This window comes from Salvelinus namaycush, chromosome 12, assembly GCF_016432855.1.
Source record: "Salvelinus namaycush isolate Seneca chromosome 12, SaNama_1.0, whole genome shotgun sequence".
NCBI classification, from domain to species: Eukaryota; Metazoa; Chordata; class Actinopteri; order Salmoniformes; family Salmonidae; genus Salvelinus; species Salvelinus namaycush.
The window spans coordinates 45,618,126-45,641,816 of NC_052318.1; the positions used below are offsets into that span (position 1 = coordinate 45,618,126).

The 23,691-nt window shown below is 40.7% G+C and overlaps 3 protein-coding genes across 3 annotated transcripts; all 3 read right to left on the reverse strand.

Annotated features, from left to right (window-relative positions):
- Window positions 1-2,717: 2,717 nt before the first annotated feature.
- Window positions 2,718-6,515, reverse strand: fam89b (family with sequence similarity 89 member B). The gene is made up of 2 exons (XM_039004845.1): window positions 5,755-6,515; window positions 2,718-3,599 (listed from the first exon to the last, which is right to left on the reverse strand). The coding sequence occupies exons 1-2, from the start codon at window positions 6,004-6,006 to the stop codon at window positions 3,312-3,314; spliced, it is 540 nt and encodes a 179-aa protein (XP_038860773.1). The 5' UTR covers window positions 6,007-6,515; the 3' UTR covers window positions 2,718-3,311.
- Window positions 6,516-7,110: 595 nt separating this feature from the next.
- Window positions 7,111-9,867, reverse strand: LOC120056642 (protein ZNRD2-like). The gene is made up of 4 exons (XM_039004846.1): window positions 9,786-9,867; window positions 8,711-8,862; window positions 8,411-8,495; window positions 7,111-7,971 (listed from the first exon to the last, which is right to left on the reverse strand). Exons 1-4 carry the CDS (start codon window positions 9,862-9,864, stop codon window positions 7,526-7,528), a joined length of 762 nt encoding a protein of 253 aa, XP_038860774.1. The 5' UTR covers window positions 9,865-9,867; the 3' UTR covers window positions 7,111-7,525.
- A 429-nt stretch (window positions 9,868-10,296) lies between these two features.
- arr3a (arrestin 3a, retinal (X-arrestin)) lies at window positions 10,297-18,394 on the reverse strand (the record flags this gene model as incomplete). Its single annotated transcript, XM_039006165.1, has 12 exons — window positions 10,297-10,439; window positions 16,218-16,291; window positions 16,402-16,485; window positions 16,577-16,714; window positions 16,825-16,897; window positions 16,978-17,062; window positions 17,183-17,321; window positions 17,483-17,556; window positions 17,658-17,911; window positions 18,017-18,061; window positions 18,162-18,222; window positions 18,359-18,394. Coding segments are annotated over 12 exons (1,206 nt in total), but the record flags the coding sequence as incomplete, so codon positions are not given.
- Between the last annotated feature and the right edge of the window lie 5,297 nt (window positions 18,395-23,691).

Sequence of the window (23,691 nt, forward strand, 5' to 3'; positions counted from 1 at the left end):
CACATTTTACATGATAGATTATAGTCAATTGAATACGCTCCCCAAGTGGTAGCCTATCATTTGTTGCGTCTGTGTGGTGTAGATAGAGAAGGGGAGCGGTATGCAAAGCATTGATGATGCGGCAGTATGCAAAGTTCCTTGTCTCTATCTTCTGCCTATTGGTACAGCAATGGTAACAACTATAACTCCTCAGATTTTGGATTGGTCCATTGTACACTGCCACTGCCAGTATGATGGCCAGTGAAGAGCATATATATTAAGGGTGAATCAGACTAATCCAACTAATCCAATTTTGCTGAACTTTATTCAAAATGAATACTATATGCTGAATTGTTCACACAACTATTCTAGAAATTCTGCAAGATACATTGAAGCCATGTGTAAAGTTCTCTTGCCTAATTGACACTTTTATCCTTATTCACTTATTTACATTTTAGGAATAGCATTTAATTTCCTTACTTCCCTAAAAGCTTTGTGATTCAGTTTGGGTCAAGACACATTGTACAATAAGATAATGCATGAGTTTCCATGAGGAAATATGTCCTGGCCTACCGTGCGTATTAGGAGTAGCCTTGCATAGGGATTTTCCCTTGCTGTGTGGAGTATATTTTTAGGAAGGAGAGGAGGGATGGATGGACAGAGGCAGCTGGGGATAGAGGAGTGTGATTCATCAGTGACCTAGAATCATCATTGGACTAGAATCCCTATACCAGCAGCAGCTTATGTGTAGGCCTACCTCTCCTTTCCACTTTGCAATACAGTCTAATAACAACACTGACAGAGACAGGAGGCATGGTCCCAGGCTCTAAAAGATCAAGGCATTCTGTTGATGTTAGGAGTTTTACTGTGCCCAAGTATGTTCAAAACTCTTCATTATTTAACAAAGGGAATTTAAAAAAAAATGTTTACAGTATTCAGGGCTGAGATCAGTGAAGTAGAGAGCTGGCTAGAGCTGAGATTTTCCTAACTCAATCCACCTTGTTCTCGGATGTGCAAGTCATGACTTAACATGTCATTTACTGTGACTCAGGTAGTAAACACTTCACTATTAATCAGTGTCTGAGAGACATAAGGCCACTGACATTTGCACCCTTTAAGAGCAAACCCCAAGAGGAAATTGAGATCTGAAGTTATTTGCATGTAGATTTCCCAGACAAAACCATTAAAAGTAGGTTATTAAAACTGGGTGATACTGGTCATTTATGTCCAACCAGACTAAAATGGCCAACCAGACTAAAAAGGGTCCTCAGACAGGCCCCTTGTTGTATCTAACAATATCCATAGCATCTGTGGCCTATTTATAGAAATACATGGGAATTTCTAAAAGGAATGTAAAAGCACTCACCCCTGTTTTAATGTTCTGTTGCTATATGAGCAGTACAATGAAATGGGAACTGACCACCAATGGCAATAAGATATCAGAGACTGTTATTACAAAAATATAAAACAAAGGGTGGAATATTGTGGCCTTGCACTGTGGCTATGAGGAAAATAACGATGGATGTCTGAGGGATGTAGGGGGCTTCCTGTTTTCAGTTAGTCATTTCCTGGTGGTTAGTGGATCTGTAAAGTAGCTTGCTTAAAGGTATAGTTTTAATCTATTCCTGTAATTACCCTGTCACAAGTTACTATGTGCAGTTGAGCACAGTACTTGCCTCTGACCTTTTGTATGTTTTCTTTGAAGATAGAATCCAAATTAATAGTAGCAAGTACTATCTGACTGCATGTGTACTAATATACTTATAACACTGTGATTACAGATATTATTCCATTATGCTGGCATAATGTCTGTGTAATGTATATGGACGTGTGGTAGAAAATGGAAGGAACTATGTGGAGACAACAATAGGCCTAGCCTACTGGTAGGCCAACGCTATATTGCTTGATGTTGACCTTGATAAAAATAGAGATGCGTTACCATACAACTTTGAAAGTCACTGCGGCAATATTTATGTTTTACACTAAATATGATGGCAAGATAAGTTACCTGGGATGCCCTGGTTGTATCCCTTTAATTCACCTTAATTTACCCCACATGTAAAGGGTGTTTCAAGTTGAAACATGACTTTTGAAATGTTTTATTCAAATGATCTTTCAACCACTCAAGAAGTAGAACTATTAGATGTTCAGGGTTAATTCTGTAGTAATGAATGCATGATGATGGTATTTGTACATCTATTTGAATGTTTTACAGCGCCTGTGTGCTGGGCTCCTCCTCCTTCTCTCCCAGGAAGAGAACAAGGATCATTACCTAATAAGACTGTGTGTGGCTGGAATGGTTTGTTTATACTGGCCAGACAGTGGGAGAGTAGTGATCTACTGAACCAAAGCATGCAACAGCACAGCCACTGAGCATAAGTTAACCAACTGTATCCACATATAATACTAGGAAACGTGTTTGCCTTCTGTGAGACGTAGTAGTTTGGCATAGTTAGAAACAAGTTGCATACTTTGCCATGAGCCAGAAAAACATGAACTATAGCACAGTTTCTGAAGCTGAAGGTCTTTCTGGCTTAATTTTGGGAAGCACAATATTTCAGGTTTGCAATAGCAGAATGGACCAAAAGCTGACATCTCTCAGGCACAACAAATGTTGCCATCTAGTGGTTAGAGTAAGTCAACAACCCTTTCCAAACCAATACATTACAGTTGAGCTTGACCCATTACCCCGGCCAATGAAGTAGAGTTATGAGATAGTAATGAGACATATGTTAGCATTGCATTTTTATTTTTGGGGCGAATATTTAAAAAAAAAGTTAATTATATAAACTGCACATACACAACAAACAAAAAACGAGTAATACAGGCTTGTGTGTATGTGGCTACGTGTCTAAGATTACATTCAATCTTAAAATTGTAGGAGCAAATTACAAGGCATTTACAATCCTAAACCTTTGACATCAGACACTGCCACTTATACAGTCTTCAAATGTATCAATAAGTGTGATTGGATACCAATAAAATATGTTAAATTAGTTGTAGGCATTGTGTACTTACATCCAATCGTAGGTAACAAATGACACCAAATTCAAATGCCTCCAATTCATCAGGTATCTGAAATACTGTATGGCTTTTCTTTTAAAGATGGGCACAATCAGTCCAAATATATTAGAAAGGTCTTTTGAATATAAATTGTATAATTACAAGGTTGTCGTAGAGTGATGAAGACAGTTCAGATCAGAATGGTGCCAGTTTGAATATGTCCTGCTGCCAATAACCTAGGTGGGTACCAGTATAATAAATAATATAAAGGTTATACAGAACAGGGAACAGTTAATATCATGTAAATATTGAGAAAAAGATTTGTAAGTTTATAAGGGAATGTGGAAAGACTCTTTGATCCATTGGTCACGAGAGTTTTGAGTTGGCTGGAGAGACAGTGAAGTGCCAGGTGGATCCCTAGGTACATTGTCAACATCGTTGTCCTCCTCTTCGTCATCCTCATCTTCCTCAGAGTAACCATTTTTTTCTGTAGTGAAGGTGCTCTCTGAAAGCAGAGAGGACGAGATGTCCTGGAAGGCTCCTTTGTACTCCTGGATAGACTCATAGAGAGACCACAGCTGACAGAGCAGAGACATGTCCAACTGCCTCAGGCCCACCTAGGACAGACAACAGGAACAGATTCTTGTGACAATCATCTCATACATGAACTATAGCAACTTTGTAAATTGTGTAGAAGCAGCTATGATTTCATTTGGAAATGGAATATTGCATAATACTTCTAGTAGTTTTCTAGAATAATTGTGTTTGAAATGCGATGTATTTGCTTACAATATCCAAAGAAAAAGCATCAGTGACAAATGGAACACTGTATATGACAAACAGGGCTGTAGCCAGGGTCTGAGTTTTAGTGAGGTCCGAAAGTGGGGGTATGACATTTTAAGAAAGTTAAATCGCATTCATTAATATCTATAAAATGTTAAAACTCAAATGCTATTTGGACAACAGCAAAAACTACCCCAGCCATTATCACATTGGTAGCTGTAGCTTCATTAAAGGGATACCTCAGGATGTTGGCCATGAAGCCCTTTATCTACTTCCTCAGAGTCAGATGAACACTTGGATACTATTTTATGTCTCTGCGTGAAGGAAGTTGCTAAGTAGCCTTAGCGCAATTACTGGAAGTCTATGGTATCTACAAGCATGCTAGCAGTTTCCATAGACTTCCAGGGCTTCATGGCCTTTAACCTCAGCCGATCTACAAACACATAGCCTATTAGCTATACAGTTAACCACTACACATTAACTCACATTTACTCAGCACTAGGATTAAAAACTATAATTTATTACATACAGCAGGACCTATGTTAGTAGAAAAAGTATTTTATTAACAAAAGCTAAACAAATGTTTGCTTTACATTACTTTGTGCTTGCAGTTTTACAGATAATTTAGTACAATTCTACACATTTTGCCATGTTAATATGATCTCTGAGTCAGTGACGAACAAATTCAATGGGTGCCCCCTGGAGGTCAAGGCCAGGTTGCATAAAACATCTATAGGGTTTATTAAGGAATAACTTTACCTTACCTAAGGGAATTGTTTAAGGGCGTTGAATAGAGACCCTAAAATATTACCTTAAGTCAAATCAAATTGTATTGGTCACATGCACATATTTAGCAGATGTTATTCCGGGTGTAGTGAAATGCTTGTGTTCCTAGCTCCAACAATGCAGTAGTATCAATTTTTTTTTCACAACAATACACACAAATCTAAAAGTAAAAGAATGGAATTAAGAAATATATAAATATTAGATTTAGTCATTGCCACTCCGATATTACTCAAACACAGTAGAATAGAATACAGTATATACAAATGAGATGAGTAAAGCCGTATGTAAACATTATTTAAACATTATTAAAGTGACCAGTGTTCCATTATTAAAGTGGCCAGTGACTCCAAGTCTATGGTATATAGGACAGCAGCCTCTAAGGTGCTGGGTTGTGTAACCGGGTGGAAGCCGGCTGGTGATGGCATACTTAAGGGGTTTTACAGTAGTTTGAAGGCATGTATGGCAGAAAGAGTATCTGGTTACCATGGAGACAGCCTGGTACACTGATTAAATGCCTCCTCGAAGAGATGGCTTTTTATTTTGTGAGATAGCAAAATAGAACTTCTACAATCAAGGCAGGATAATAAACCACATTTCTTGTAGCTACTTTTTTATATTACTTTTCTATTTCAAGTTAGTTTACAGACTAGCTAGCTAGCTTTGTAACCATGGATTGTGCACCTTCCATTGTTAAGCTAGCTAAGTAACGTTAGCTAGCTGGTTGATGTTTTCCTTTTGTAACCGGAACAGATGAAAGACACATTCACCTCCACAAATGCTGTTTACATTGATATTCATATTGAATGAAGCAGTTAATGGGCCTCATGGCCACTCTTATCCTTTTAACTTAATTTAAGGGGGAAATTCACATAAAATGTTTTGTGCAACTGACTTAAAGTTAAGGAAACTTTAAATCAGTTGCACTGGTGGGTAATTCGGTTATGATTACTAACGTTACAACTTTACACTAACTAGACCAATTTAAAAATCTATGTAAATGACTGACATGGGCTAATTGAGTGACATATAACAAGAGGAAAACTGCTGATACGTAACCAAGTTCCACAATTGCATCTTGTGTATTCTACTATGCTACAGTAAGTTGATACCCCGACTGAGGTCCGGTTCGAAAAAATAACGGTGTCCTCATATATAGCTAAGACCCTGAAGACAAATTACTATCAGAAATAGCTTTCCTCATACCATTTCTTTGCGCAGCACAGCGAGCGCTGCATCCAGACTTGGAGGCTTGCTGAGGCCAAGAGAGTTGCTCACTCTAGACTTGCTGATATCGGCCTGAATGCGTGTCCGTTTACTGTATACTTTTTCGATGTCTCTCCATGAGCCACCACTGGAGTTCAGGATGCCGCTGAGGCCTTTTGGCAAAGGGGGTAGTCCTTCGATTGAAGAGACGCTCCCTGGACATTCAGGGGGACTGGACTGGAACCCATTCATTTTTCCCTACCTCTTTATCAATGTATTTTTGAAAAAGAAAAAACCTTGCCGCGCGTTTAATCATATAGCATAATATAACTGCCAGAAATATTAAATCATAAAGAAAATGTTGAATTCAATAATGGAAGAACACTATCACGTATGTGATTTCAAAATAGTAGTCTTCGTTGATTGCCTCAGATCAGCGTTTTACTTCTACCGATAATGAGCGTTTAGTTACAACAGAATATGTTGCATATGTAAAGAGGGAATAGGTCTACCGCAACATCGTTTCAATAAAAAAAAACTCGGTTCAACTTCACGCCTATTATTGTAATTCCAACGAGTCCTCAATAGTACAATAGCGGCGACGTGCACACAGCGTCCATCGTTGTGTGGATGAAAAATGACTTTGACCATGAAAACATTAATATCGTATGTTTAAATAAAAAAGCTGTTAGCAAGATTAATTTATTCCTCGTTTCCTTGTTTTTTACTCCACAACGCTTTCCTTTGTCTCAACTGACAACCTCGCCCCTCGATATGTCCCCGCCCCATCCCACTTCATCGCAGCGAGGCGCTTCACCGCTGTCAAAATCACTCACTATATTTGGGGATAGAGGAAACAGTAGTATGATGTCCTTAGGAACAATAACGCTGAGGAACTAAACTATCCTATGTTGATGCCAGTGTTTGATTTAATCCTAGCAATACCAAATTCTGCACCTTTACCCATTTCTAAAGGCCTTTATAGATTAAGACAAAAACCACTATGAAAACTCCCACAAAATATTGCTATTCATAAATACTGAATATTTAAATATTGTATATAGCTCCTTTACCTCAAATTCTACTCTATTCCATTTTTTCCAATTATACAAACAAATTGAAATTCACCCAATAGCCTACTACATAAGTGACCCTTAAAAGTTATAATTATGACACTAAAAACTACTGTCCTTATCAAAAACATCCCAGCTGCTTCAACGTCAGGAAACTCTCACTACAATACAGAATATTAAGTATTTCATCTAGTATAGATTGCTACTGTATCTACAATGCTATACAATTACATTACATGGAAAATTGTTTTAAAATGAATAATAACCACAGAGAAAGTATGAATAACGTGGATAAATTCTGATTTTATAAACAATTGACATACATTAATACCAACCAGTCAAACACCATTCAACTATATTTAGCTCAAGATGTTCGACCACTCAGCGGTGCCCATTGTCATCATGCAAGTTTGTGTCAAAACTTTACCCTGCATCCACAGAGAAGACTGCAAATAAAAAGTAACAGCAAAGTATAAACAAAATATAACTACAGGTCAGGCCCTCAAAATGCAAAGTATGCATACGCAGACAGTTGTCCAAGTTTATTATAATAACCTTAACCGGCAGAGGCGAAGCAGCTTCAACTTGTCACAAAAACCATTGCAAGGGAAACAAGCTGCTATAACTTCCGGTGTTGCTTATGTGAGTGTTGATGCCTTATTTCTTTTTTTTTATTTTTAATTGCCATCAGTTCAGTCTCATGATTGGTGAAGCTCTTTCAGGCTGCGCAGTGAATCTGCACAGCTGCGGATCAAGCTGCACAGCTGGATACTGGCCTCTACTGAGGCTGAGTGCTGGAGCTCCTGTGTGGCCCACCGCAGCTTGTGCAGCACTACTTCCTCAGCACTGGATAGGGCTGGGTGAGGTGCAGGGGCTACTAGGGGGGCTGGCACCTGGACTGGCTGGATGGAGGGGGTGGACGGAGGGAGGAAGCTGGGGGTCACGGTGGATGCAGGGGAGGGGTTGGCTGGTGGAGGTAGGGGTCCTCTCAGTCCTGACGCAGCCCCCTCACAGTGCTCTGGTCTGGGCTGCCCAGTGATGGAGAGGGGGGTGTCGCTGGAGGGTGCTTCATTGGCCTGAGGGACAGGCTGAGAGGCCAGCTGTCTCTCTCGGACCTGTGACAGGGCAGCTTGGGCATTCAGAGCTGAGTGTGAGAGGAGAGTAAGACAAAAGAGGGAAGAGAAGGATATGAAAGGAGAAGAAAGTTTAGTTGCAAACCAAGTCATAAGTTATGACTCATAATCAGGGCCCAGCGTTAGGTAAGGAAATTCCTTTCCTAGCCTTACTACCCATTCACATCGCTCCGGCCAAACGCCATGCCCAATGGCGTTACTTCTCCACGATTTGCTTTCCCCACGGACGTCTTGTAGAATGCTAACACATTGACTGTTCTGATTGGACCCAGAAACCGATGGTTTGGGCCAGAGCAACGCCTCTCATTTTGACATCAGCACAAACTACTTCTAGGATGACAATGTATGGAGCGATCAACAGAACAGTGGAATTCAATTCAGGATGAGTCGTCAAGCAACTCTTTCGCCTTCTCATAACAGAAATGATCCTAACCCTGCACAGACTCTTACCTGGGTTGTCCTTGTCTATGTCAGAGTCCAGCTCCTGACATGCAACACAGTAGTTCTTCTTCTGCTTGTCCTGAAGGAGAATCGTCTGGAGGCACAAAACACAAATTCTTCAACACAAGACCTAATGTCATACCCCTTATTAGTAAAGCTACTTAGATGCTGACTAAAACCTCCAAAGACAAGATCAATCAATCTCTTTAACATAAAATAAATATATTTAGCTATAGATCACTATATCTAATGTTGGCTAACATGTGGCAAATATATTAACTGGGTTGGTCTGGATTATCCCCCACTCACCCCACATTGCTCACAGCATTCTCCTAACATCTTGTAGCCCTTGAGGAGGTAGGCGCCCATGAGCTTGCTTATCTTGTCCTGTCGTTCCCGCTGAGCATGAATAACCTTCATCTCAGATTCTGAAGGGGGTGTCCACTCAAAGTCATCATCATCTGACAGGGCAACCATGGTGGATGAGAGGAGTAAACCGACATTAAAGCAACCAGAACTCAGTCATTTGGACACAGCTGGCTGGCTAGCTGTTTTTAGAAACGTGTGTGTATTTGCATACACTAGAATTGCTTTCAATTATATTGACATTAGTTTTTTTTATTTAACTAGGCAAGTCAGTTAAGAACAAGTTATTATTTACAATGACGGCCTACACCGACCAAACCCGGACGACGCTGGGCCAATTGTGCGCCGCCCTATAGAACTCCCAATCACGGCCAGTTGTGATACAGCCTAGAATCGTAGTGACGCCTCTAGAGCAGCGGTAAGCAGAGAGGAATTGGGTCTACAACAGACCCACGTTTGGAACGTCTGTTTAATAATACCACCTTTTTGATAATGTCTCAAATTCCCTCCACCGACACAGTAGCTAAGTTGAAACGGAATTGTATTTAACTTCTGGCTTCATGCGGACTGTTTTTGCGCAATACACCCGCGTTACTAAAAGCACCTAACGTTACAGTAGTACTGGCTGGCTTGCTCATCACGCAGCTAGCTAAATTAGTTAGCTTATCAAACTGACAGTCGATTTCAGTTAACCTAGATAATGTTAGCGGCTGATAACTTTAGATAAGTGAGTTAACTAGATGGTTAGCAAGCAAGTATCACGCGACGTCAGTTTGTGCTAACTGAACTGGAGACACTGGTAGACCAAAACACCTAGCTGGCAAGTTAATTAGCCAACTAGCTAACGTTAGCTGGCTAAGCTAACCATGCTAGCTGTCAAAGTGGGCTTTCAGGCTAAACTTTAATTCCCAAAAACGTCGGAGTCTGGCATTCTGAAAGACAATTAGCAAAATAAACTTGTGAGAACGCCAACCAAAATAAAACATGAGTATTTAAGAAAATAAATTGTCTTATTTACCTGCATTCAGTGCCATAATTCGACTGCTATGCCTGGTTGCTGCACGCCGTTTCTTCCCCCAAAAAAACGTTGTACACATGCGTGCACTGACTTAACTTAAGGTGTAACGGTTGAGCTCCGCTACCGCCACCTTTCGTGCTGGAAGAATACAGCCAGCTCAGAAACTGAAGCTACCGCCATAGAGATAAGAAAAATCAAATAAGTAAAATAGAAAATGCATTTCATTTTCTGCATAGAGAAATACCGATTTTTTTTATTTGACGGTATCTAGAAACACATAATCCACTCTCCACAATGTTGTAACATATGGCCATCTGGCACTTCAGCTCTTAAAGACACAAGACAATGCATTGAATGTTTGTTGTTCATTTCGAGAGACTTTTGACACCAAGTTTTGCCCTGTACAACCAAAGCATCAAGTTAGGGCAGAAATGCCTGCTAGTTTGTGCTTGGGCTTTGCATTTGCTCCTCCATCATCTCCAACCACGCTGTCCTCTTGTTATCCTCCTTGCTACAAACCCTCTATCCAGTGGACAACACTGTCATCCCAGTCTCCTGGGAGCAGCAGTAAGAGGTAGCCCATCACGATGATAGCTGCTGCAGCCACTCTGACCCGGCTGAGCTGTGGGGCTGCAGCGACATAGAAATCCAACGCTGCAGAGATACAGTAGAGGTCAGGCATAGTGGAATGCTGTTTGAGATGCCAACAATGACCTCAGGAAAACATGTATGAAGATCTCTCATGACACCATTGTTTCTCTTGATTTATTATTGGGGTTTTATTTAAACAGATACATCTAATTATTCTGTACCTGTATTAGCTGGGATACTTGGTAACATTCCAAGAGAAATAAGGGTGGGGTAGGCAAGCACACTTCATAGATTCACCAACACATTAAAAGCTGATGATGAGAGGGGAGGAATACGATTGAAACATTTGCTAATTTAATATCTGGACAGAAATGAGCGGTGGAGTGTTACAGAGGAGCAGGGAGGCCTTCACACACAGTGTCCCCTGAGGATGTAGTGGGTTAGAGGCCAGTACTCCACATGTGTGAGGTAGAGCAGCACATACACAGCTGCATATCCCCACATAGGACAGCAAAACACTTGCCGCACCCGGCTGCATCTCTCCCACTCACTTTCTAAACGACACCTGAAAACAACGAACACATGAATATGTCTTCCCACCACAACAGTTAAGATTGTCCTGTTCTGAACAGGAAGAAGTCGTGTCCATGGATGAGTCGGGCGATGACCTTGTAGAGAGAGGGCTGTGGTTGAAGCTGAGCCTACTCCCAGAACCACTCCTGTGATTAGTTAGGAGAACTTACGCAGCCGGTTAGGAGATTTAGCGTAGCAGGTTAGAATAATAAGGTTAATGTTAGGGAAAGGGTTAGGGTTAGCAAAAAAAATCAATATCACCAAAGCTGTATCCCATCTAGATATGACCACACCACTAAGGAGGTGTTCAGAACATAGAGATAGTTAGAGGACTCAAAGTGGCCAAAAATGGAGATGGTCTCAATGGCGTTGCTGCGCGCTCACAGACGCCACAATGGGACAGATACAGTACAATAGTCCTCGATCATTCTCTATTGTTCAGAACCCTCAAATATTGGCACTTTCATTTTCGGACTGTTTTAACACACTGCAAAGGGGTTGGCTTGAAGTTACTGTATTTCATTTTGCAGTACACCTACTGTAATCTAAATACAGTATCAAAACAAGTACTGTGTAATGACGCACATTACAATACATTGACCCTGTTGTACTGTAAAAAAGTAAATGCTACTGTTATCGTAATGAATGAATGGATTAAGTAATTTAATTGAAGGGATTGGGGTTTTCACAGTATTTTACTGTAATTACACTGAACAAAAATATAAACGCAACATGCAACAATTTCTAAGATTTTCCTGAGTTACAGTTCATATAAGGAAATCAGTAAATTGAAACAAATGATTTAGGCCCTAATCTATGGATTTCATATAACTGTTAATACAGATACGCATCTATTGGTCACAGATACCTTAAAAAAAGGGTAGAGGTGTGGATCAGAAAACCAGTCCGTATCTGGTGTGACCACCATTTCTCTCATGCATGGCGACACATCTCCTTCGCATAGAGTTGATCAGGCTGTTGATTGTGGCCTGTGGAAAGTTGTCCCACTCCTCTTCAATGGCTTTGCGAAGTATCTGGATATTGTCGGGAACTGGAACACGCTGTCGTACGCGTCGATCCAGAGCATCCCAAACATGCTCAATGGCCGGGCCACATGTCAGATGAGTATGGAAGAACTGGGATATTTTCAGCTTCCAGGTATTGTGTACAGATCCTTGCAACATGGGGCTGTGCATTATCATGCTGAAACATGAGGTGATGGCGGGGGATGAATGGCACAGAAATGGGCCTCAGGATCTTGTCACGGTATCTTTGTGTATTCAAATGGCCATCGATAAAATGCAATTATGTTCGTTGTCCGTAGCTTATGCCTGCCTATACGATAACCCCACCTCCACCATGTGGCATTCTGTTCACAATGTTGACTTGACATCAGCAAACTGCTGGCCAACACGTCTGCCATCTGCCCAGTACAGTTGAAACTGGGATTCATCCGTGAAGAGCGCACTACTCCAGTGTGCCAGTGGCTATCAAAGGTGAGCATTTGCCCTCTGAAGTTGGTTACGACGTCGAATTGTAGTCAGGTCAGGCCCTGGTGAGGACAACGAGCATGCAGATGAGCTTCCTTGAGACTGTTTCTGACAGTTTGTACAGAAATTCTTTGGTTGTGCAAAACCACAGTTTCATTAGCTGTCCAGGTGGCTGGTCTCAGATGACCCCGCAGGTGAAGAAGCTGTATGTGGAGGTTCTGGGTTGGCCTGGTTCCGTGTACTGCCAAATTTTCTAAAACGATGTTGGAGGCGGCTTATGGTAGAGAAATTAACATTCAATTATCTGATAACAGGTCTGGTGGTCATTCCTGCAGTCAGCATGCCAATTGCACACATCTGTGGCATTGTGTTGTGTGACAAAACTGCACATTTTAGAGTGGCCTTTTATTGTCCGAAGCACAAGTTGTACCTGTGTAATGATATGCCACACCTGTCAGATGGATGGATAATCTTGGCAAAGGAGAAATGCTCACTAGGAGGGATGTAAACAAAATTGTGCACAACATTTGAGAGTAATAAGCTTTTTGTGGGATCAACACTTTACATGTTGCGTTTATATTTTTGTTCAGTATACATGGGATTTGTGAAAACAGATTGGCTGCCCGGTGATGTGCTTACACATGACAGAATATCAATGAATATTATAATATTATAACAAAGGCTTCTAAACTGGCAGCTACTAAAGGGCAACACAGACCAAAAGAGCAAAATGCTCAACCATTAAAGGCTTAAGACTTGCTGCCACACCAATGTGTTCCTTTTACATTTTAAATTAATGGGGCATTACTACGACCACATACCAGTTAAATTGGTACAGCACTCTCACTAATGGGTGGAACTAGCTCCAAAAATACAGTACGGTACTGTATTCTGTGGGATGGACATACAGTACCATTCAAGAAACAGCAATTCTTTCCCTGGCCATAACATTTTCCCACAATGCACCATAATTTACAGTATGCTGCAGTAAAATGTTTTACAAAATTACCGTATAAATTACAGTTTTCCATTACTGTGCAGCTTTTGAGGTATTTGTGGTGGGTGGGTGTGGCCTGATCAATAAGGGTGTGATCATTATCCATTGCAATCTCCTGCAGCACACCATAAACAATCGCCCTTTGGGCCACCATAATCACGTAGTTCAACTACATTTTGCTGTAGCTTGTTGGAAGTTGAACTAAATTGAAATTTACAGTAGGTAGTGTTTTCAGTAGTTCATAACTTTTTTTGCCATGTAGCAGTGTAGCTAGCTACTGGAACTGCGCACTACTTCTTTTGCAAAAATAAAATAGGAAGTAGGCAAGAATTTCCTTTATTTTTTCAGCATTAGTCCTTCCTAATTCTCACTAGATACATAGTTTTTGTGTTTAATAGGCTGAATTAAACATTATTTTAACATCTGACTCCAGAATGATCTGTTCAATGATATTTAAGATTTAGATATGATTATTTTATCACAAAGTAGTTTTTCAAAGTAACTTCAGTTAAGTAAACTATATGTTTCTTAAATGTAGCTTTAGTGTTGCTTAACTTCTTCCAGTGTGCTCTAATTGGCCGTTCTTCAACTGGTCTTTCAGTACAGTACCATTTCCATTGAATTAAACGTTGAACACCGTTCTGTCAAACTGATTGGAAATCTGAAGGGAAATCTATACCTTTGAGAATTGAATGGAAGCTTTGATGTCCTTACACCCAGCGGAGGTTCTAGCCTGTATGGCTCCCTGGGCGAACCCCCCCCTCCCCCTAAAAAAAAACACCATTCTGCACTAACTGTAATTTTTATTCAGACATTTGGAACAACACAAATAAATAATCATAACATTTAAAACTATATAAATATAAAAATATATACAAAAATAAGAAACAAAGACAAATAGAAACAAATTGTAGTATATAAATACAAATAAAAAAGAGAATTGAATTATTACACTATTACCCTATTGCTAACAAAAAACACACTAAATTGCACAAATCCTATATCACACAAATACACAAATAGAATAACACACTTATAAAGAAGAGAACACAAACTAAATTGCACAACTAATTGCATTACTAATTGCATTAGTACTGTACAAAGTTAGAGGTGCACTTTTTGATAGATTCCCCCGCTCCCCCTACCTCGGACTTCCAGTGGGGAAACCTGAGGTCAACCTACCCTGCCTCCCTCCCCTTCTCGTACTTCTGAGTGGGGGACCTTCCCAGGCAGTAGCCTGCTTGATGCATGATGATGACTGCTTGTCTAGCTTGCTAGCTAAGATTTTGAAAGTATGATGTTCACATGATCAGTCCAATCAAAGCTACGGTAGATATAACGTGATTTAACGTCATTTTATCTGTGGCTAATGACCTTGAGCCTTCTTGGATGGGCACTTCTATTGTAAGTCTATGGCAGCACTCAAGGGGATTGAATTTTCAAGCTCCACCCGTAGATTTTTCAGTGACATAGTGTTCCCATGAGTGACAGAACACTGAGGCAATCACAGCGCAACTAGAGAACAAATCCTATGCTCCATATTTTCCGCTGGCTGCCCCACCACCACAGAAAGCACTGAGCTAGGCTGAAACACCTGCATTTTGGAGCTGCCTTACTCAAGAAAGCAAAAAAGAGACCATGTTTTACATTATTTGCAAACTGATATGTGACACGTATGAATGCCAAAATAACATGCACAACAGGCAAACAAAAAAAATGGTTCAAAACGGCCCCACCTGCCCTGATGACACGTCGCCACTGGTTGGATGTGATCGTTGACCCCCCCCATGGATTTATGTGAGAAGTACAGAGTGAATGGTAAAGCGATATGATTCATATGCATGGCTGGATATCAACATACAGTACAAGCTCACAAAACCACAACTGAAGACATGTCTGTAATAGCAAAATAAATCTATGTTGTGTATTTGATGGATGGTTCTTCTTATGAGGTGTTCCTGTTTCTACGTTGGTTTGTTCGTCAGTCTCAATCTGAGCAGCTGTCAACGGCGTTGCTCCATTCATCTTTGCAGTCCCTCTTTCTTTTCTCTACTGCTGAGGGAATTTACTCAACTTCAAGCGTGACTTCCCTTCTGGGGATTCACAAAACATATACAATCAGTATCGCCGCTTGGTGACTGTCACAGACGACTACAGTGAAGGACAGCATGTGAACTGAGGCAGTGAACTCTGGTCCTGAAGTAACGCCATGATTACAAGGATTCGATTTAGTCACAGGATCATCTGAGTAATCTACAGTTTTTTTTTGTTTTTTTTACTTAATTGAAATACAACCGTGTGTGCCTTCATGCTAATTTTATCCAGGGCAAAGCCTGGCCTCTATAAAGACCAGAGTTCAACAGCCCAACAATGAACAGGCACTTCACATCAAAGGTATGTCTACAGTACAGTAGGGTCTACAAGTCTGTCGGATAGAAGCTCACCTTCACCCTTAGAGGTTTCTACTCTGGGTGGGGGGAAACATGAGAACAACCCAAACTCATAAGGCAATTCAAAAAACAACACTTTAAGCTGAATACTGTGGTGTGTGCTACTAATACATGCTTGTTTATTGTATTCTATAATTTTATACTCACACTTCTGTTCATGTAATAGGGTTCATTATGGTAGAAGGGGAAAGAGTAGAATGGGTACATTAGCAGCAACTCTGAATGAGTAGAGAGAGAGAGACATTACACCCTCAGCACATCAGCTCTACTTTGACAGAGTTTATTAGATATGGCAAATCCTATTATTTATTCGGTCATACTATCAGTTCACCTTGGGGTTTGGGATGCATGAGAATCAGCGGGAGCTCCACCTGTATGTCACTGGCTGTGAGACCTCCCAACAAGCTGAATGGGGGTAAAGAACATAGTAGATTAGAACGTGTTATTTTCCTCCAATTCAATGGAAAGCATGACATTGGCTTACAAGCAAAGAATAATAATATTTTAAGCCTTACCCTCCTGAAGACACCATCAAGTTGACCTTGATTTTGTAGGAGACCAAGATTCCCAACACTTCCTTATCCATACCGGCTCTAATACTAATTGGGGGAAAGGAGAAGACGGTGAGAAATGGACTCAGGTTGTTCCAGTCTAGATCTGAATGTGATAATATTAATGGCTGCCACTCACATAGTGTTGGAGGCTAGGTTCGTGTCCTCGTCCTTCAGTCTGCCGTCCAGCGCCAGACCGCGCTTCTTCTTGTTTTCAGCCAGTAGGGGGGTGATGGCAAGGGATTTATCGAATGTGCTATTGGCATCTATTGTCTCTCTGTAAGAGAAGGTCGGAGATGTTAGGACCCAGAGCATCAGGGGAAGTGCCCTCCATAGAAGACGAGGAGGAGAGGGACATAGCCTGAGGGTGGGTTTCTGTCTACTCACCCAAAGTCTTGAGAAAGTACGGTTTTGGTGTATTTGTCTGCGGAGTAGAGAACCACGTCTGTAGTCTGCTCAACTGAAGGAAAGAGACCCCCGTTACCAAATGAAGTAGAGCATTTTAGTTCTAACATTCAGAGTCAGTGGTGATAGACTTACCTATGATTTTGATTTTTGTCACTGTTCTGGAGGTTTCATTTTTGACTTTGATGTTGACGTCGATCGGATCTCCATGATAGTAGATCTGACATCAATAAGAAGGCAAAATTGTCTAATGTCTGCATCCCCTTTATATTATGTGTTCCAATAAAGTTGCTACAGTAGATGCGCTGTAGAATCCAGCGAGGCCTTCTGTGTAACTCACCTCCTTCTCCAGAGAGGCCTGTAGGTGGACAGGCTTGTCAGACATCATGAAGCTCTTGCAGATGTCAGCCTTGGGCCCAGGAGCACCAGTCGCGTCTGGGGCAAACTGGATCTTACGGACGGTCATGCGGGCAGTGTCTCTACAAAGACGGGGGAAATTAGCAAAGTGAAGAAGGGAGGGAGACAGGGAGGCAGAGAAGAAAAAAGGTCAGAAAGAAACAATTGGTTTTAACATGTAGAGAATCTCTAATGTGTGTGAAATATTTCAATAAACAACACAAAGATTTGGATAGCCACTCACTTCCTATCAAGTTTCTCTTCGGGGTCTGCCTCAGTTGCAATGTACGTCTTGACTTCAAAGTCCACACCGCAAGCCTAGGTGTACACAAAAGGTCAATGTAAATATAATGAATCATGGAATTCTATCTATCTGGGGTAAAAAAAGAAAGAAAACTATTATCAAGGCAAGGGCCTACCTTTCCAGCATTTTCTGGTCCTGGCTGGAGTGTGACAGAGCAGGGAAGGTTTGTGGCAATATCGAAAGTGAAGGCATGGCCCTGCTCTCCTGCCTTCTTGAGCAGGCAAACGTGCATGGGAGTGAGGTTGGGTTTGTGGCCAGCATCAGGGTACAACTGGATGTGCTTGACCCAGATGTCTTTCCTAAAGGACAGTCCAATGACATCCAGGTCCTCGCGGCCATAATGGAAGGCACACGCCAGCTTCACAAACACTGGAGAGAACAGGATAAACATGAACCAGAGTGTTATCATTCCGCAGAATTGCTAACATGAGCAACTTCTCTGTAAAAAAAATAGTATTGTAAAAGAAAGTGTACCTTTCCTGCCTGCAAGGCCTGCAGAATCAATTTTCACCACTCCCTCTGTAACAACGATGGGTAGAGATTTGAGAGATTTGCCCCTCAATACAAGTATCGAAACTGGATACGATACATAAGTGCGAAGTCTAAAAGTAAGACTTACCGATAGGGTCCACATTCTGAACATGGTCGACATAGTCTCTCTTTCCCAGGTAAAGGGTAAGCTGAAGAAAGGAAGAAGAAGAAAATGTCAACACAGAATGTAACTGGAGCTCTTTCACGTTCATCACAAATCAGTGATGGTCTCTATTTCCATGGGGGCAAGTATTATTAGAGAGACGGGAAAAGGTTTTCACTTACTGTGCCATTCCCAGAGGTTTTCTTGTATAACCTTAGCAAAGATCAAAGAGAAAGGAAACAGTCAAACTCAGCAGCATTCCAAGTGTTCCACTGTATAGTGGCACATTCTGAAAGGATAAAACACACAAAGTTCATTCCAAGTAGTGAGAAAGACAAATGGTCAAATCAACAGTTCATCAAATGTGTGCAGGTGTGCAACTGATGACGACACAACCTGATATAAACACATCATTTATACTAAATGATGATAACTGACATGTTTTGTCCAAAATGTTTCCCAATCCTGAGTTTGTATATGTGTTTGTCGGGCCATAAGTCATGGTCATATGTCGTCTTACAAGAGCAGAGCTGAGGAATTAACCCTTGGGTGTAGTTTTACCGAACCGACTGGATTGGACTTGGGCTATAAGCCACCCTGCATGAGTGACCATTCATCACATAGTGCTTGGGGTATTCACAGATGCTCAAGTCAAAGCTGCAGCCTTGCCTGCCTCTCTCTCCAATACTGTTGAACTGAATGGAGCCCTCCTTTCATAATCCCTCAGGGGAAACCTATTCATTGACTTTGATTAGCACCTTATGGCAACCAATGTCATAAAAACCTTTGGAAGAAACACTGCTCTATGGAGTTTTTCTTATGAGAGATGAAAAGTCTGAGGTAAGCCTAATGCCTCTGACAAACAGACAAATAATTTGCCAACGGTAACACTTCGTGTTATTAATATGCATGTGCTCAGTGTTGGATAGGAGCCAAGTTATTTCTGGTGTGAGCTTTCTCCGGTTGCAGTCAGCAGTCCTCTGAGCTCTTAAAAGTATTGCTTGCCATATTTGTTAGAGACCTTTTCCTATTCTGCTCCATTTAAAGTATACCAGCAAGTAAGTTTATATCAGATAGGCCTACATGCAATAGAAAGGTATGAAACATGGAGTGTTGCTACCCCCTAATAGAAAAGGTTTGACTCACTTAGCCATTCTCTAGCAACTTCAGGTATATTTCTGTGGAAGACAAAAACAAACAAAAAAACATGTACAATGTGTGACTTTATAAAAATGCCACGACAAAAAGGTGAATGTAGATCACAATCAGGAATAACCCCTATTCCAGCAATGAGATGGAAGGATGCTCCGTCAGTGTCGAGTGCCAGGGAAAGGCGGATGGCTAATCTGGTGGAATGAGATTACAGCATCACTGTGAGTTACCTTTAGCCAAATCTTGGCTGGGGATTATCTTTTCGCACTGCTGCTATCGACAAATCTCATCCAATAGACTGCACAGGAAACCTGGACAAAACCTCAAAGTACCCGGGCAGGAATTACACGGTAGCGTATTCTTATGTCACACTATTCTTCTCACGGCTCAAAGTCAATCTAAAAGGAGAGTTTTCATCCTCACGTCCCTGATGGATTCCACACATTGACCAAAGTCCCCCCCCCAAAAGCATTCACAAGGTCACAAGATGTCTTATTTTCCTGAAAGATTTACAGCAGATAGATGAAGATAATGACATGAGATCATAACAGTATCAATACACATAAGAGGAGTGAAAAGAAGAACAAGAAGAATCTCATTTTAGTCGAATTGAAGAATACGTTTTAGCCAGCGGCGGTCGGTGCCGTTTACGATGAGGGAGGATTAGCATGGCCTTATTACTATTACAGCATATTGGATGACTGTCATTCATATTCCATTCACCCAGCTCAATGTAACATCGATAGGTTTAGGCTACTACATGATGCTCTGATTTCCCCTGTAGCCATCATGAGGTTGCTACAACCTAGTCTATGAATGAAGGTTTACAACATAGATCATTTTGAATAATCAAGGTGACATTCAACACTGCCTTGCACACTCTTGCTTGCATCTAGCTGATCTAGGGAGTAATCATTAGTCCAACAGTAGCAAATGTGAATTTCTATGAGACTAATTTTGGTATTTTTATCCCTGTTTCGTTCTGTTTGCTTACGTTTTTCAACAGAACCAGTGGAATAAATACACCCCTGATCACACGCAAACACAGTTCACTTTCATAGCAGCCACATAAAAACAGCATGATCACTTTGCTCGTTGTATATATAATTATTTCTCGCAAACTATCTACGCGCTCTCCTCCTCTCAGCTTTTCCCTTCACTTGTGGACTTCAGTACACAACACATCAGCTGTCTTTGACCAGGCAAAAAAACCTTTCCAAGCTAAACCTTCATATCATGACCGCTATAACCGCTACACACAGCCTACATCGTTGTCACGTCATAGTCAACATAGCTACTAGAACTAACGCGTTAGTAAACCCACTAGCTACAATCATGCAGTACAGCGTACAGTCAGAAAGCAGTTTAGCAGTGACTCCGGTGGGCCCCAGTGGCAATACATTAATAAAACCAAAAGCTTACCTTCACTTGGAAGAGTTCCAGTGTTGGATAGCCATAGCCAGCTAGCTAACATAGCAACCCTCTCTGTTTGTGTTTGAGTAGGCTAAATTAGCTAACTGCATTCTCTAGCTAAGTGAAAGTAAAAAATAAATAAAAAATACAACCAAATATACCTATCTCTCTCTCTCTCTCTTTTGCTTCTCCTTCATTTTGGAAGAATTGAATTTGTTCATAACTGTTCAACTATTGTCTTTCTCTCTCTTTGAGTCAACTACTCACCACATTTTCTGCACCACAGTGCTAGCTAGCTGTAGCTTACGCTTTCAGTACTAGATTCATTCCCTGCTATTTTGATTAGGTGGACAACATGTCAGTTCATGCTGCAAGAGCTCTGATAGGTTGGGGGACGTCCTCCGGAAGTTGTCATAATTACTGTGTAAGTCTATAGAAGGGGGTGAGAACCATGAGCCTCCTAGGTTTTGCATTGAAGTCAATGTACCTAGAGGAGGACAGAAGCGAGAACTATATATGGAAGGGGGTGAGAACCATGAGCCTCCTAGGTTTATATACCCAATGTACCCAGAGGAGGACAGAAGCGAGAACCATGAGCCTCCTAGGTTTTGTGACATGGTTTAGTGATGTGAATATATTTACTATAGTTTTATCTATGTTTCTCTTTTTTAATTTAATTAAGTTCACTGAGGGGGATGGTCTTCACTTTCCTCCACTGGTTTTAGTCAACTAGTCACTACACACTTAGAAAAAAGGGTTCCAAAAGGGTTCTTTGACTGTCCCCATAGGAGAACCCTTTTTTGGATCCAGGTAGAACCCTTTTTGGTTCCAGGTAGAACCCTCTGTACAAAGGGCTCTACATGGAACCCAAAAGGGTTGCAAAAGGGTTCTACCTGCAAACAAAACGCTTCTACCTGCAAACAAAAAGGGTTCTTCAAAAGGTTCTCCTATGGGGAATGCCGAAGAACCCTTTAAGTTTCGAGATCGCACCTTTTTGTTCTAAGAGTGTACAAACTGGGCCACAGACGTCAATTCAATGTTGGTTCAACGTAATTTAGTTAAAATGACGTGGAAACAACGTTGATTCAACCATTGTGTGCCCAGTGGGCATTATCATTTCTCGTGTTTGTAATTTGGTACTGCATCACTTTCTATACTCAAGAATGGTGCTGTCCATGGCTCCGGATCTCAATACCATGCCGGTATTCAATCAATTGATGAGATCAGGACCATGGAGAGTGCCCTTCTCGAGTTGCATTTGGAGAGTGATGCAGAGACAGTGCACCATTTACAGGGAGTAGTTGACTATATTTCAGTAGTCTACATGAGGTTAAGACTGGACTGGATTGTCAGCAGTCAGCTGTCTTCATAAGAGAGATATTTTCCACAATGGAATAGTAGCACATTTCTCCTACAAATGGCGGACAATACCAGTAGGCTGACGGAGATTGATCACACGTGCATTTCCAGTGTCAGATATCAATCAATGAGACAGAGTAGTTATAAGCCTGAGTGTTGCAAACGTTATGCAACTACAGGAAGGATGCTACGCTGCTTTTCCATCATTGACCTGAATGACCAAAATAATCCTTACCAAGTAATTCACCTAATACCTTTTACTATCCCCTACTAAATCAGACTGACAAGTATTAACAGGCTAGACACGAGTGTTTTCGAACATAACATTTGAGGCTCATAGTTGTGGAGCGTGTAATATTCAATTAAGGGCAACAGTTCACTTTCAGCTCTGCAGATTTTGCTGAGAAGACAGAGAATCATTAGATAATTTGTTCTGGTACTGTCCGTATGTAGCTTGTTTTCGGTCACAGGTTCAGGAATGGCTGAAGAATTGCAATAATTACCTGGAGCTAACCCTGCAGATAGCACTACTGGGTGACTTGAAAAGCCATAGCCAATCGATGGAGCTGAAGGTTGGGACTAATAACAACAAATAATAACAAGATAATTAATGGAAAACATACTGTGTCCGTAAAACGTAAATGGGTTAAGAACTTTTGTGAAAGAGCACAGTTTGAAAAAAAATGGCAAATAGAAATCAAACCGGATGGACATCAGAAATAGATGGGAGAGGTTGAGGGTAGAGGAAGGGCAGGTGTAAAAACAAACAAAATAAAACTATTGTAAAATAAACTGTGTCCATAAAATGTATTTAGTATGTATAATCTGGAAGTAGAGGCCTAAGCATTATATATATATGTATGTATATGTATGTATATGTATGCATGTATGTGTATATGTATGTTTTTATATGTGTATGTATATGTGTGTATGTATGTGTATCTATGTATATATATATATTAGCAAAATATATATGGGGGATTGGAAGTGATGCAGACAATTACATTGATGGAAGCTACAATCTATCTGCAATATGAAAGCTGATATATATATATATTTTTAAATCAAATAAATAAATAAATAAAAATAACAGTTCACTCTACCCATGAACACAGATGTCCCAATTTCAAACTGGAGGGCTACATATATAAAGGAAAGCATTTACCAACTTCTTTCAGCTACATTACAGAGGTTTTGTCAGCATGAATTCGAGATTCAAACCAGACGAAGCAAAAAGGATGGCGATGTCTTACCTTTTCCTAAAGGTATCAGCGCACTACTGATGTTCAAACTCCTTGTATGTGTTCGGTGGTCAGAGAGTGTCGTCTCTGACTGTTGACATCACTCTTTATACCCGGACCTCGTCCTCCTCCCCCGGCCTAACTCTCTTGTTTAAGACGCAGTTGTCAGTCTCTCAATCCAATTATTCAATCAGCAAACATCTTTTTTTTGTATTTTTTTTTTTTACCAGAAATTGTTTAAAAATACCAACAGCCAACTGAAGTAAAATGCTCAATGCGCAGTAAAGTTTTTTTTTTTTTATAACTAGGCAAGTCAGTTAAGAACAAATTCTTATTTACAATGACAGCCT

Excerpts from the sequence above, each read along its gene's own strand:
- fam89b (XM_039004845.1), bottom strand. The coding sequence starts at position 6,006 with ATGAATGGGTTCCAGTCCAGTCCCCCTGAATGTCCAGGGAGCGTCTCT. Across the intron at positions 3,600-5,754 it reads CTGTGCTGCGCAAAGAAATG|GTGGGCCTGAGGCAGTTGGA; the intron begins GTATGAGGAAAG and ends TGTCTGTCCTAG.
- LOC120056642 (XM_039004846.1), bottom strand. The coding sequence starts at position 9,864 with ATGTGTACAACGTTTTTTTGGGGGAAGAAACGGCGTGCAGCAACCAGG. Across the intron at positions 8,496-8,710 it reads AATGCTGTGAGCAATGTGGG|ACGATTCTCCTTCAGGACAA; the intron begins GTGAGTGGGGGA and ends TTGTGCCTCCAG. Across the intron at positions 7,972-8,410 it reads CATAGACAAGGACAACCCAG|CTCTGAATGCCCAAGCTGCC; the intron begins GTAAGAGTCTGT and ends TCTCACACTCAG.